This window comes from Arvicola amphibius, chromosome 14 (assembly GCF_903992535.2).
Source record: "Arvicola amphibius chromosome 14, mArvAmp1.2, whole genome shotgun sequence".
NCBI classification, from domain to species: Eukaryota; Metazoa; Chordata; class Mammalia; order Rodentia; family Cricetidae; genus Arvicola; species Arvicola amphibius.
The window spans coordinates 45,915,777-45,932,241 of NC_052060.1; the positions used below are offsets into that span (position 1 = coordinate 45,915,777).

General features: G+C 37.1%; 1 protein-coding gene across 2 annotated transcripts in view; it reads left to right on the top strand.

Annotated features, from left to right (window-relative positions):
- Stpg2 (sperm tail PG-rich repeat containing 2) overlaps positions 1-15,828 on the top strand; it is a 344,055-nt gene extending 328,227 nt beyond the window's left edge. For both annotated transcript variants that reach the window (XM_038311496.1, XM_038311498.1), the window contains 2 exons: positions 11,523-11,668; positions 15,332-15,828. In XM_038311496.1, coding sequence (XP_038167424.1) covers positions 11,523-11,642 — 120 coding nt within the window. In that variant the 3' untranslated portion in view covers positions 11,643-11,668; positions 15,332-15,828. The remainder of the gene's footprint in view (positions 1-11,522; positions 11,669-15,331) is intronic.
- The last annotated feature ends 637 nt before the right edge of the window (positions 15,829-16,465 follow it).

A 16,465-nucleotide genomic window follows, 5' to 3' on the forward strand; every position in this document is an offset into this window, starting at 1 on the left:
CTAGGAATTGAACCTGGGTTCATTTGTAGAACAGGAAATTCTCTTAACTAATGAGACATGTCTGAAGCCCCATTCTAAGTTTTTTTTTTAACTATGTTTGTGTCCATTTTGGAAAATTTTACTAAGCCCTGGGAAAGTATGAGTAACATATGTTAACTATGACTACAAATGAAGAATCCCACAAAAGAATTTAGTCAATTTAGCTATTTAAAATGTTAAAATTTTTGTGTGAAAATGATGGCATTTAACATTTGGAAATAAATAGAAATAGCATTTATAGAAATTATTATTAACAAATATGACAGAGAGGAACGGTGAGATAGCTCTCAGTTCAGTGGAAAAGCACCTTCCACACATACCTGACAGTCTGAGTTTGGCCCCCAAAACCAATGTGAAATATGAAGACAAGAGTAACCCAATGAAGTTGCCCTCTGACCTCCACATGCACACTATGACATGCAAAGAGTCCCCCCCCCCCCGCCCACACTAATAGTGATAATGGACTCAGGTAGTAGATCAAAGATCTCTTGCTATAAGCCAGTCACTCTTCTAACAGAGCTTATTTTTAGCGATGAGATAGGAGACTTAGTGCCCACACCCACTCAAAAAATTATGAGGCAGAGAAGTGACTTTAAATATGTAAATTATAGCTCAGATGGCATACCCTTTTTAACTAATCCAGGAAGAATGGGAGGTAATGTACAATAATTAAGCTGTATTCCTCAAAACAACCCGTTAAGATGGGCAGTGCTGGTCTTTAGCTTGTCTTGAGCCCCTACCCTAACCGCCCCCCCCCCAAGAGAATCAGTTAATACTGAGTCGTAATCACATTAGCAAGAATTTGATCAGAAAATGTTGGTAGTAAGAAGTAAAAAATAAAATAGAGCAATGTGAGTCAAACTTCTTAAATTCAAATGTATGTAAACATAGTATCATTTTGAGCAATGCTAAATTATGCTTTTAAAGGAATGGACTAGCCCTTAGTCAGTTTTCGCATCAAGCATGCAGTCTGTGGATCATTGCCACGAGGCAAAATAAAGCATCGCCAACAACCAATCCACAAAGAAGTCACTGAGCAGTGCTTGGGAAATAACTGGACACTGGTAAGCACAGGTGATGGGTGTGTCCTAGCAACTGTCAACTACACACTGGGAAATAGACTTGCAGAAGCTGTAGCACTTGGCAGGAATTTCTATGGCCCTGGTGCTGCAGGCTTGATATGGCTAGTATTTAACAGGCAGCTCCAAAGTTTTAGACCTGTTATAATCAGAGGCATGCATAACAGTTTTATTGCCCTGTGATTTAATAATAAGTAGATTTTTAAGGATTGTTTAAAAACCCTAGACTCATATAAAGATAAAACACTTTGGCAAGATTGTTTGTTTTTCTTTTTCCTTGATGTTTTTTATTTGAGCTTATTTTTCATCACTAATCAGTGAGATTGAGATGACAAGAACCACAACCAAATCACAAGCCACCACGAAGGAAAATCACCATGCATAAAAGATAGGGTAATTAACACTCCAGCATAACACAGTGTAATACCTTGATAATAGACCATGAAGTATGCTTAGTTAATGCTAGCAAACCATTCATATAACAGAACTCAGAACGAAAATTCTGGTGAGCACATACATTATCTGGAGCAGAGGCCGTTGGAGCCCGTAGCTGACTGGGATATACACAGAAAGGGTTTTGCTAAATGAAAGTGGTAATTCCTAGACATTGCTGTCATCATGGAATACAAAAGCATGGTTTGCCTCCAGCACTTACTACCAACTTCTCTCAGAAGTAGAGAACTCAGCCCAGAAAGAAGGTAACTCCATCCACAATAAAGGACTACTCCTTAGGAGAAGGAACATTACCTGACACAATTGTGGCAGTTTCCCAACTGAACACCAGTAGGTGACTTTTAAGAGTGAGAGCACAGCAGAGGGCATAAGTGTGTCCTTTTACACCGCTGGCCATCTGTGCGATGGTGTATTTTAGTTCCTGCATCCTGTTGCTAGTATTTCATGGCATTGTGAACTGAGCATAATGACCCGCAAATAAGCATTTAAAAACATGTCCCACATTTGTTAAGAAATACAGATTAAAACAACACTAACATTCTACTACAGGCCCATAACAATTACTGAACCCCCCCGCACTGATGAGACAGTGGCTGGTAAGGCTCCAGAGCAATAGAACAAGGACGGAAAAGGCATTCTCCGTAGGATGCACCTGGGCAGTGATGTTGAAAAGAATTCTGCTGTTTCACTGAGCAAAATAATCGCGCCAGCAACTGTGTTCCTGGGTTGAAGCTCCTGATCGGAGACACACTTCCATGGTAATTCTGAACGACTGCAAATGAGTAATTCCTAGGGACCACAGGTTGAGTGAGATGCAGAGTGATCCTTTTCTTCTAGTAGTTACTGTGAGCTCTTCTGAGGTTCCTGTTTAGACTTCCCCCTTTGAAGTATATCTTCTTGGATTTTTTTATCCCACACACAACCTCTTAAACTGAGATAGAAGGCCCATGACACAATTAAATAAAGACTATTAAAAAGAATGATGATCCTAAAACGTAAAAGCTTATCATTAGGAATTAATGTTAATTACAACTTCTATTTAACCTGGAAATATAGGTATAAAAAGGATATAGAGCTGGGCATTGGTGGTGCATGACTTTAATTCCAGCACTTGAGAGGCAGAGGCAGGCAGATCTCTGAGTTTGTGTGTAGCCTGATCTGCAGAGCGAGCGAGTTCCAGGACACCCAGGACATCATGAAGAAACACTGTCTCAACCCCCTGAGAAGGAAATAGAAGTTAAAATTACAAGTATAAATATTGGGAAAATTAAATTGTGATAATTTTCTGATGATATACCATAAATTGAAAATTTACAATTATTAAAAATAAATTATATGAGTCAATGACAATAAAAATCAATAAAATTTAGTTATTAAATATTTGGGAAATAAAAGAAAAGCTTTAATTTTAATGACATAAAATTATAAAATATACAAAAGTCATTGCTGAGTTAAATATTAAAAAAACCAATGTCAAAGATTATGACTGATTCAAGAAACTGGAGGTATATATTTATGTGCTGGGCTTTGATAATTAAGGACATGGGCTTAACCTGTCCTTGCTAATAAGTGTAGTTTCTGGTAAAAGTTTCATCTGTTTATGTGTGTGAATGATTGGCAGGGTGTTTTGTAATTTATTTGTTTCTGTACATGGAACTCTTCAGCCAAAGCAGCCATGCGTAAAAGCACAACTAGTGTGATTATAGCCAGTGCCCAGATTTCTAGAAATTCACTTTTGATAAGACAATGTCATAGAGGTAAACAAATGGAAGAGTGTATTTATCAAATATTACCATGAAGATTCTATGAAAATACAGTCTTACAAGGAAGTTGGAAGTTGGTCTCATCAAGTAATAACACTCATCCAGTTGGCCTTTCATATGGGAAAAAGTGAAGCGCTGCCTTAACTCACAAACAGAACCAGTTCTAGAGGTGTTGTGTATCTAAGCATGAAAAGCAAAGTCAATGCATCTTCCAGAAAAACTGAAATAGAAGAATGTCTCCAAGAGTCTTTGCCTGCTGCTGTGATAAAGCACCCTAACAAAAGCAACTTAAGAGGGAAAGGATTTATTGTAGCTCACAGCCAAGTTCATATGGTTGAAGTCAAGGTAGCTGTAGCCTGAAGCAGCTGGTCACATTCCATCTGCATTACAGAAGAAAAAAGTAATGAGTCCATGTTGCCGCTAACTTCCCTTTTTTTGTTTATACAGTCCACAATCCAAACCATGGAATGGAAGCTGAAAAACTTTGGGCAGGTCTTCCTGCCTTAATTACGGTAACCATGATGACCCCCAAAGGCATCAATCCCATGTGATTCTACATTCTGTCAAGTTGACAGTTAATACCAACTACCAATGGCACATTTTATACATACATACAAACAAATATATATGTCTTGTGATAACTCATGATGCTATAACAGAATAATATAGAGTGATTGGCTTATAAGCAAAATAAGTGTGTTCCAAATTTTTTGAAAGCTGGAATGCTGAGATTAGACCTTAGTGTGGTTGGGTTTTGGTAAGAGCTCTCTCCAGCTTGCACACAGTTCCTGGGCTTTGCATCCTCACAGAGCAGAGAGCTAGCTACCTGCCTCTCCATCATAGAAGAGCACTGGTCCTTTCATGAAAGCTGCCTCTAAAAGTACTGATGTATTGAACCCCTTCATATCATGTTGGAGAGCAGGGTTTTAGAATGTGGACTTCGAGGAAACACAGACATTCTGTTCATGCCAGTATCACAGCACTTCATTTCCATGAACATACCTAAAGTACAAGATGGGGGTGGAGACAAAAGACACAGGACACCGGGGAAATGTACGCAAAATGGAATTCCTAGACAACTACAGAGCCTCCTCAGTCAGTTCTGTAAATCTAAATGTGCAGATATTATCACAGATGTGTATGTGTATGCATTAGCAGACGTGCACTGATGGACAGCAGCACTAATTTTTATAGCTGAAACAGACAACTCTCTGGAATTGATCATCAACAACAGAGTATATAAAGTACTTTATTTTAGAGTGTTTATGAAATGAGTATGGGGAAGAACTGAGAAAGAATGCTATACTTAACCACAAGGCTCTGTATCCTAAGCCTAATGTGAATGAATGGAGTCAGATCCAAACAGATCTCTCTGTGGTTGCATCAGGTGGAGATGTGAGGTGATTGAGAGGCTGAGCTTGGGTGGAGACATAGGAGCTTTCTAGAGTACATGCAGCGCTCTTATAATAACCCGAGTTGAGTCCTGCTTTCACAGCAATGCTTTTCTGAACATGGTTATATCTTGTTTGCATACATTTTCATATGCATGTAATACTTTAAATATCGACTGACCTAAATACATGAGTAGTTTGTGATGGATAAGTGGGAAGTGGAGAAGATAGAAAAGTATACACAATACAGTCTTCCCTGAGGATTTTCTAGAAATTGACAGTGACCTATGCTCTCAGAACTCACATCAAATCAAAAGAAAACAAAAACTTCAGATGTAAGCCGGATGGTGGTGGTGCATGCTTTTAATCCCAACACTTGGGAGGCAGAGGCAGGAGGGTCTCTGTGATTTCCAGGCCAGCCTGGTCTACAAGAGCTAGTTCCAGGACAGGATCCAAAGCTACAAAGAAACCCTGCCTTGAAACCCCCTCCACACACACACACACTCACAAAGTTCAGATGTTTTTGTGTCAGATGTCGTTTCAAGTGTTGTAGGAAGGAATGGACAAAACCAGTTCTGAACTGGGTAAGAAATTGAACAGGATGCTCAGGTAATGCAGACTACACAAGCACGGAAGAGGCAGAAACAACAGAGGGAGGCTTTTGCTACTTAGGTTTTGGGACAATACTGAAGCCTTCCAAGAGGTTTGGAGTAAGCCTTCCTGTGTGTGAGGAGACAGACTACAGAAGCCCAGACGCAGCTGGGTGGGTAACCAGGGTGGCTTGTGAGGGGTGATAGAGCAGGAAGCAGTGAGACGTCTCCTCTGTCAGCACAGCTGCAGATTCTCAAAGGGCAATCCAGTGTCTGGTGTCCTGACTCTGATGAACCCTGGGACTGCATGACGTGTTGCTTCGTGAGATCCTAGTTATGTGAAAGAGTGGAAATGTGAAGGACCATATTATAGAGCAATGCTGATAGAAAAAATAGGAAACACTCTGCCCGAACTGTAGAGTGTTGGGTAGAACCGGTAGAGTTAGATTAGATGGTTAGAAGGGCCATAAGTAGTTCAGTAATGTTGATAGCCTTTCTATGAACGTATGTGTGTGTATCTGCGTGTGCATGCACAAACATGTAAACACAGCCTGCTGAGTCCATTCTTACTTTCTGTGTGTAAATGGCCCAGTGATCACCACTAGCATTAGACAACCAATACTGGAGCTCATTCCTGGTGAAACAAATCCCCCCTTTCCCAGAAGTCTTGCATTGCCTGTATTCTGTGTCTAGCTGTGGAGCCCTCGAAAAAATTGCTTCCTCCTCATTAACATGCCCATCATCATCACCATTGTTCCAATCTTGTTTATGCCTCCATTTCTAGGAGTTACTGTTTACAGAAGACTTCCTGGTATTCTGGCTCTTAAAATCTTTCTGCCCCATCTTCTGCCGTGATTCATGGGTCTCTACATTGTATCCAGTGTGGTTTTCTATGATGATCTCCATTTGCTACAAAAAGAGGTTTCTTGATGACAGATGACAGTTATACTTATCTGTGGGTATAAGGGTGAGATGTAGAGAGATTTATATCTACAAGCTAAGGATATATGCCGATATAGCAAAACAGTAGTGGTAAATTATTGTTTCATGTCTATGGCCTCATTAGCCCTGGGGATTTGGTTATGTTTTCGGTAGTAGGCATGAGCACTGCTGAGTGGGCCATAAGTCTAATTAAACAGCTGTTGGTTACTACTAACATGTGAGAGCCACCTACTAAAACTTTAGGGATATCTTGCCATGCTGATATTTGATAAAGTGCTATTTTTTTTTTATTTTTTTTAAAAGCACACACTGGAGAGAGAATAGCATCTTTAACAAATGGTGCTGGAGAACTGGATAAGCAAATGCAGAAGAATAAAATTATACTTATATTTATTATCCTGCACAAAATTTAAATCAAAGTGAACCAAAGTAAGGACCTGAAACCTGAAACACTAAAATTTCTAGAAGAAAACATTGGCAGCTCCCTATGTGATATTGTTATGGGAAAGGGCATTCTGAACAGGATGCCATTTGTTCTGTAATGAAGGCTAATATTTGATAATTGGGAGTTCATAAAACTCAAATGCTTCTCAACAACAGCTAATGCCACAATCAGATGAGTGAAGAAGAAACTCACTGAATGGGTGAGAATCTTGTCAGCTAGATCTGGAAGGGGATTACTATCCAGAATATTCAAAGAATTTATAAAACAAAGAGTCAAAGGAACAAATGACCCAATCAGAATATGGTCTAGTGATCTTCAGGAAGTGTTCCTTACCCTTAGCAATTAAGGGAATACAATTTAAAACTGCCTTGAGATTTCAAGTCATTCTTCTCAGTATGTCCAAGATCAGCAGAGTAACTGGCAACAAAGGTTGTGGAGAAAGAGGGGCCCTCATTCATTTTTAGTGAGAATACAAATTGGTGCATCTTCTCTGGAAATCAATGCAGAGAGTTCTCAAAAACAACTGAAAGTATATCTACCACATGAAGCAGTTATACTACTCCTTGACTCGGGGGTTTAGAGTACTGTTGCTCTTCCATAGGACCCAGCTTCAATTCTCAGCCTCCACATCATGGTCCCAAACCAGTTGTAACTCCAGTTCTAGGGGCTCCTAGTCCACCTGTTCTGACCTCTGAGAGCTCCAGAAACAATACGGTTCACTTACATATGTGCAGCGATAGCACCTAGACACATAAAATAAAAATTTAAAAAATACAATTACAAACCCTGTCTCAAAAAACCAAAAAAATACAATTACACATTGTTGCATTTGTTTTGAAACATATCCAAAGGTTGATATTTTCATTGTTATCATGAAATATGTTTTAAATTTCCCTCCCTTCTCTCTCTTTTATTCTCTCATACACATAAATAGCTCTGCATTTTATATACTGTATTTTATGATATTATTAGATCTATAATATATCATAATCTTTCACTTTTAAGTACATCAGAATTTATCTCCTTTCCAGGAAGGTATTATATTCTGAAACCACATAGCAGTGATAAAAATTAGGGATTCTCATTGTTACTATGCTATTATCTGTAATATAGATCTTATTCTAATTCTCTAACTCTTTGATTAATATTTTACATCGAGAATCATGCATTAGTCATTATGTTCCTTTAATCACCTTTACATTAGAACAGATATTCTATCTTAGTCTTTCCTGGCAGTGACTTTTTAAAAACTATTTGCTAATAATTTTAATATTCTATCTTCTTACATTCATATACCACAAAAGCAAACAGCTCCTTACCTTCTCATTTTCTTTTCTGACAAGGAACAAAGTGCTGCATCTAAGAAAAAAAGTATTTTTTACTGAGATTTGGGGAGGCATTCATCATTCTGGAGAAGAAAATATATGCTTTTAATCCTCGCAAGCGTTTGAACAAATATGCACTAATAACCTTTCATGACTAAAGTGATTTAAGCAATATATTTTAGAGCACATAGTGAATATATACAATATTATTTGTAAGTTTACTGAACGCTATAACCAATGGAAAGTTAGAGTATAGTCTAATTTATTTCATTAGCCATTTGAGACAGAAACACAGCTTTAAAAGGTGCATTGATTTTTCCTCAGCTGTAATTCATAATTCAAGTACATTCATCATCATTTAAATGAAACAACATATATAAATTGTTCTTAGTTCAGATTAATTTTAAATCAGTTTTGCAAGCCATCTGATATAGAATATCAAACTCCGAGGTGCATGTCAGGCTACTCTTTGCGACAGGGAGGCCCTTTCAGACTTTTCCATTCTTAACGTTACAGTCTGCACATGGTTTTAGGAAGCTCAAATACACAAAAGGCCTATCTCAAGTTCAATACTATCTTATGGCATAAAATGATGGTTAAAAGATTCTAGTAATGGTAGCAAGTTTTCTTCTACACGCATGTGCCTTAGGAAGAACAAGATTGTTAATTTGATATTTTCTTAGTGGTTTAGAATTTAGGATTAGCTGTGGTCATCCACTTCAGTTTTCTCACTCACTGTCAAATTCTTAATGGCTGTCTCTTTGGTCATCATCACATCTTCCTCAAAGTTAAATCACTAATTCTGTTTCCCTCTGGCTTCCTGTAACCCTGACAATTGTCTTTGTTCCTCCACTGTATTGCTTTGCTGCCATGTCAAAGGTTAGTTGGCCCTTGGTGTGGGCTATCTTCCAAAACCCTGCTCCTGTCCTTCAGTGCTTTGTCGCCTCTTTCTAGTGAGTCTTAAAATCCACCAGAGCCTACATATACTTGATGTTACACAATATCAGATCCTCCATGGTCTACGCGTCCTTAGATGTTACACAGTATCAGATCCTCTGGAGTCTACTTATCCTTAGATTTACACAGTATCGGATCCTCCAGCTTCTACGTGTCCTTAGATGTCACACAGTATCAGATCCTTCAGAGTCTACATATTCTTTGATGTTAAGCAGTAGCATGTTTGGAAGCCTTGTCCTCTAACTTAGTAAAATAATTATGGCAGCCTTGTCATTTCCTTGTTTTAGTAACTGTAAAAACCATTGTGCCGATTTCTTCCTAGACTTTTGAAATAATATTAAATTTTGTTTAAAACAATATGGTAAATTTCAGTTACTTTTTTTATAATCAAAATGACTTTCTAAAATAAAATCCTAGGTATAGTAACCAGTAGTATTTTCATCTGTTGATTTTGTAATATACATTTTAAACATTTAGATATTTTAATTTAAATAAATACATAATATCTAGATGATATGTAGTCATTTATTTTTATAAATATGAAACTTATCATTTTAACACAAGTGTCCTTTGAATGCACCCATTTTTTGTTGCTTGAATCATAATTTTGTCATATGATGCTAAATGCTGGTACTTTAAGATACACTTCTATTCATTCACCATTGTTTGCCGAGTGAATCACTCCATCTTAGATAATATAGAGCTCACTTTTTCTCTAATGTATGGTGCCATCAGCTCTTAGTAAGAGAGACCTCCCATATCAGAAGTCTTTAGCATGGGAGCCTTTAAGGAAGGGCATAGACCTTAGTAAATTGGTCATTTCTTGCTTCTGATGTAGATAGAGCCTTTGCACATCCTCTCTGTTTCTACTTCCTTGTGCCCAAATTCAGCTCTGTTTGTATCTCAGTTCTGTGATGAGATTATTAGAGACCTACTTCTATGATTGTGCAGAGTAACTAGCAGCTCGGAAACTTGGGGCTTCACGACACATTTTTATTCCAGCCTTTGGTTTCTAATGGTTCTCCGCACTTCATCATTTCCAATAATGACAGACTCTCGACCTTCTGAAGTCTGTGTATTTGCTTGGAAGTTGGTAAGGAATAGGCAGTAGGTGGTTTGAATTAACTCTCTTTTCCTCTTTCTAGTCCATTGTGGTCCCCAATTTTACACACACACACACACACACACACACACACACACACACTGAGAGTTGTGGCAAATCTGTGGTTTTAAGAATCAGAATACAGTTGCTCTAATACTGTATTTCCTGTTTGTAAGGTTGGCAAGGGGAGCAACAGACAAGGAAACAGGTAACTTGAAGATACCACAGGCGTGTTTTTTCAGATGAACCAACAGAGGGGAAAAAGAAATCTCCAAAAAAGCAGTTCTCAACCTGTGGTTTGTGACCCCTTTGCGAGCCTAAGGACCTTTTCACAGCGGTTTCCTGAGACCATTGGAAACCACAGATATTAACGTTACAATTCATAACAACATAACAATAGCAAAAGTATAGTTATGAAGTAGCAATGAAAATAAATTTATGGTTGGGGATCACCACAACATGAGGAACTGTATTAAAACATTGCAGCATTAGGAAGGTTGAGAGCCACGGCTCTAGAGTAAGTAAGCAGAGCCATTGCAGGGTGGTTGTTAATTGTCACATTCAGACCCCAGTGGAAAACTATAATTCTAGAATGCAGAATTCTCAACTCGTTGCCTGAAACTTTTAGCCTCAGTTTCCAGCTCCTCTATCCATCCTACTGTGTGTGTCCCCTGGGCCCTGGGAAGGCAATGTAAATAAGAAGGAGGTGTTGCAAGGGCTGTGTTCAAACTCTGTGTTAGGCTTGATTCGCTCACATGGTTGACTTCAGTTAATATTTACAGCAATACCAAAGCAGAGTCACAAGTTCATCATCCTGATTTTGTAGATGTCTCCAAAAAGGCACGTAGATAACAGTGGGGTAATGAATATTGCCTTAATTTTAGTTTTGATCACTTGTAAAGTTGTTTCAAACTCTTTTTTTTTTCTCATTGTTTTCATTGGTCTGTTGCCTGGGTCAGCTAAATGGGCTATGTCAAGCTATCTCACATTCACATTACTAGAATAGCCTTGGAAAGATGATATTTGTATATTTTTACACCAGATATTTGTCAGAATGGCAAATGTTGGGAGAAAGCATATGTGAAAAGTTAGTAGCTGCTTTCACTGGAAACAAAATATTAAAAAAATAAAAGTTACATGTCCTAATGCACCCATTCATTATTAAAGAGTTGTAGGTTTTACCAAAGGGTTTGGTTTCTCTCAGATACATATAACTTTTGTCAAGAATATTAAGAACAGTTTAGTTAAGATCATAACTAATAACATTTTTGTTTGTTAAAGAATACTCATGGATAAAATCTAAACATGTAGGGTATTAATGAATGACATCAGTGAGTTAGTTTGTATTAATAAGACCAACGTTCATTTATCTAAACTAATCCTCCAAAGTATATGGATGATGTAATTAAAATAAGTTGCTCTGGTTCTCTCCTCAGCTCAGTCCATTTTTAAGACATTCTGTTCTGAAGAGAACATACAATGTCACTCTGCCATATTCACCCTCTAAGAGAGAAAATGCCTCTCCTACGGGACAGAAAGCCAAACAGAAACACTGAAGAGACCAAGTGCAGCATTCTAACTGGTGAGTATGGTGGGCCCACAGGCTCATAGAGATGCATTGGTCAGATCCTTAACTTCACTCACCATGATCACCTAGGTTGATGGTGTCAAGCAATCATTAAGAGATTACAGTGAAAATCATCTTCGTGCTTCTATATTTGACTGCTAACCTGATTTTGATAGCTTTTCTTTTGTTGTTTTATTGTTAAGACAGGGGAGTTACCTTAACGTGATTACGTTACAGGCTCTTAGTTGACATACTTTTCCATTACAAAGAAATACATTGTATTTTAATAAATTATAATACATTAAAATTGTGCTTTAGCCAAATATTTTGAAATTATATGATTGGCAGCTTGAGTATTTTCTGGACAGATTATAACTCTGGGTACATTTATACAAATGAATAGATATTCTCGTATAAAACATTAACATATAGAAGCTGCAAACTAACCATAATGACTATGATTGTGCCTTAGACATTGTTTTTGTAAGGCAGTACTCTACTTAAACATTTAATGATGCTGTATCCAAAGATTCTTTCCCATTTCAGTGTTTATACTATTAGAAGACATTGTACTTCTGGAGTTTACTATGATTATATTAGGAACTAGATTCTAAATAGACAACAGTTATTTATCAAAGGAATAATCTAAACCTAAAAAGTCTGATATATCACAGACTATTAGAGGAACAGAAAAAATTCTTTATTAGTATCACTGATACTAATAGTAATAATATTATACATTGTGTGCTAGAATAATATTTCAGACCTATTAGACTAAATATAATATCCCATTTTCATTTCTTTAATTTTTATTTGGTAGATAATTTAAAAGTACCTATGGTCAAAGTTATAATTCTATTGGTTAATGATGATCTGGATTGGAATATCCACATTTTAGGTTAGTGACCACATCAGTATTTTCTATAGAAAACTAATGTCCTTATTTCATTTTAATTTTTGGAGGATTTTTGCTAAATTACAAAAAAGACAGGTTGGAATATATTTTCTTTCTGCATATCAAAATTGCCAGTTTATTATCATCTCTCTCCCATGCTCTTAATGAGCTGTTTTGGCTTTGAAGATTGTGTCTTTTATCTTCTTTCAGAGATCAGAAAAAACAAAACATAAGCCAGCACACAAGCTTAATGTTCCTAGGTTTTCTTGCCTTCAATGTCTGCCTCAGTGTTCTTTGATGTTTGCAATATTTTGCATTGTGTGATTTGGTGGTTTTTATCAGTCATAAAAATTATCACCAATTGTTTTTTTTCAAGTATTGATGTTCCACATCCTGCCTCATCCTAATTTGGCAATGTGATTATGAGCATTCTTTGTCTTGTGTTGAATGTACTTTTGTACTTATTAATTCTCTATCATCTAACCTGAAGTTCAGTACATCTACTGTAGTGTTAAATTATTGCTTATTTTTCAACTCTAAACCTTCCATTTGACTCATAAGCTCTTTGTCATGTTAACATGTTGTAAGCGTTCCACTTGCCATCATCCTTACACCATAGACGGGAACCCCCACTCTGACTCAGCTTTGGCTCTGCTTGTAGCATCTGTCTTCTGTTTCTTTGCCATATCTCACAAATGACTGTTATGCTGGTCTAAATGAATATTGCTTATGAAAATTTAGAACATTGTTGATACTCTGATGTCCATCTTCCTCTGAAGAGGAAGGAGGAGATCTCTTTATATGGATGTGCTGCTGGCTGAGACCAGTATTTTTAGAACACAAGTTCCCTCATTTTTTAGGATTCACATAATTCTTATCACCCACATTCTCAGAGGCTAGCCTTTCTGTCATCTGCCATGAGGTCAGTTAATTTATCATGCCTTTTCTTTTCCTTCTCTGTGTACAATGGTCAGATGCTTTGGCGCTGCTGAGATCATTGAGATCATGCTGCCATGTTTAATGCTGTATTATTATCTGGTAGACAAATGCACAATGCATTTGACAAATGTCTTCGATTGGGAAGTGATAAAATACCAGGTTCCATCATGTTCTTCCCTTCTCTCAGGTTCTTCCTATAGGGGCCCAAGAATGCCACAACACCAGCATAGATTCTTGCCCATTTTGTGATGTCGTCTTACTCTTTAGTCTTGACTTTACAAGGAGTGCAAGTCTTGCATTGTATTACTTTCTCCTTTTCTTTCTTATCAGGTTACTGGTTCTTCAGGCTATCTCGGTATCTTCTTTCATTTATGTGTATTAGTAATATGTTTTCAGATACAGTCTACAATATTTTGCTCATTGCCATATCTAAAATATCTTTTTATCACAATTTACATGCAGTTTTCTGCAAGGATATATTTCCTCTAAGTTAGAATGCCTACTTATTGGTATCACTTACCTTTATATTTTTTGTTTATGAAGGTTATATTGTGACAGCACATATTACTATTATGTGTTTATTGACCTCTTCTACATGGTGTGTTACAAAAAAGGTTCCTCTAGAACCATGCTAGTGTTCTAGACTTGCTTCTCTGAAATAAAACTTTGTGAGTGAAGGCTCCCTCAAACAAAGGCCCTGTTTAACTTCAGCATTATAGATGGACAGGAACATTACCCTCCTTCTTCCCTGTGTCTAGGCATTTCTACATTGTCATTACAAACTTAGAACAAACTACTATATTTGCATGCAGGATTATCCTGCACTGTAGTAAATGTAGTGCCACTTGGAGTCTCTGTCCCTTAATTGACTTTTATGAGAAGTACAAGGTTAGTTATGTCACAGTTAGAGAGAAACTTAAACCTTGACTGAGCTACAATACTAACTCTCAAGATGAGTGAGCTAATAATATGTTTTAATGCTGACACCAGTCTAACCCATGTCTGTGGAAAAGGTGGACAATAGAGTAGTGTCCTATGGTTGAAGGTAAAAGCATAACCACCTCCTGACCTTGGAAACACATCAGAAAGTAAAAGAGAAAGAACTTGAACAAGTTCTCATACTCCCAGTTTTTCCTGTGTCAGATAATCTGTGTCCAACTGCTCCTGGCCACAAAGGTGTCAAACCATTGTTTGTTATGTGTTTTCTCACAGACACAAAGCTGAGAAATAGACTAGTGTTTCTCCACAGGTGAACCCTAATAGAGCCTCTTACATGCTGCAAGTAGATTATATAAGTAACTGCACTGTAAAAGGACTTCGCTCCCAGACCATTTGTCCCTGGTAAAATCCAGTGTATTAAGTTACACCATAAAACTTTTAAGATCTTATTTGATGATATTTTCTCTTTCACTCTCTCTGGGGTTCATCTTATTAGATGTGCTACAATATGTATGTGCAGCAATGTGTTGTAACTGCTGTTTCAATGCAGCAATGTCTGTATAACTCTGCTGTTACAATACAACACACAGTTTCAGGTACAGCTCACACAGTAACATCCACTTTTAGCAAACCCATGTCTCCAATAGACCATTAGGACAACTCCAAAAGTCAGGTTTATGGCAAATACTTGAAGACACTTAATAAATTTGGTTTTAAAACAGAACATGTTATGACATTTACGATATTTGATTATTATGTTATAAGTATTATGATGTTTGATTGAGCTATCACACTGGCTTCTTGTTTGGGATAATAAAGAAATAATGAGAAAGAAAATTTGGGTTTAGGTAGAGCTGTATACAGTAGAGGCAACAGTTATTTAAACAACTTTTCTCTCCTCACAGATGCAACCCAAAGGTAACATCTTTCAACAGAAGGGTAAGCTGACATCTTCTCAGAGATGTTCTTCCTACATTATGATGTCATCCATCAACTTCTTAAAGAACAGCTTCCATTCTAACCTCTAGACACAGACCCTTTTGTTGCTGAAACACATTTAATTCTTTTCCCTCATTGCATTCTTTCTAAACACACAATGTTGATGCCTCCACAGGACATAAATAAAGACGACTGAGGAAAGCTTTTCTTTTCAACTTTAGACTCTGTCTCTAACCAGAGAACGTGTTGATGTTCTGAACACCAACATGCACAACAAAGCAGTGCTGTTACTGTGTGTGGGGGCTAGCTACATGGCTCATTTTCTTATGCTTTGCTCTGAAATTCTAAAAGTATAAAATTATAAATAATCACAAAAGGAATATTCACCATGTTTCACTTGGTGTTTATTTTATGTACAAATAGGAAAACCAGGAAAAAGTTATTAAATTGTGACACATTCTTTTCCACGGCCTGTATGTTTGGGAAGATAGATATTGATTTGATTTTCTGTAACAGCACAATTTAAATACCCTTATGGGGATCCTTTTGACAATTCTGCACATGTTACATGTGAGTATTGTCTTTGATCCCTAAGACAAGACTAAATAAGTATTACTTATAGAGCTGATATGGTAGTGATGAATTTCCTCAATTTATGCTTGTTTGAGAAATTCTTATTTTGATTTCAGTTTTGAACGATGATTCTGCTGCATAGAGTTGTCATGACTGGCAACATTTGATGCTAGCCTAGGAACTTTTTATTGGAACTATGCTGGAAGTCTAATGGGAATTTCTTCATGGTTTTTTACTCTTTCTCACAATTTTGAACATGACATGTGAGTGAGCACAACACATGACAGTAATGGTCCATTTCGGGGTAAATCTACTTGGTTCTGCTCCTTTGAACTGCTTTATATATGGGTATCCATATTTGTTAAACTGTCTAAAATCTTCAGCCATTATTTCATTTGAAATTTAAGCTCATTCTTTCTTGACTTTCTGAACTTATTATAATGGGAAGATTCAGTTAATGGTATCACAGCTAATATGTTTTGTCAAGTTTTAAAAAATCTCATCTCATGCCATCTTTTTCTTTCTTT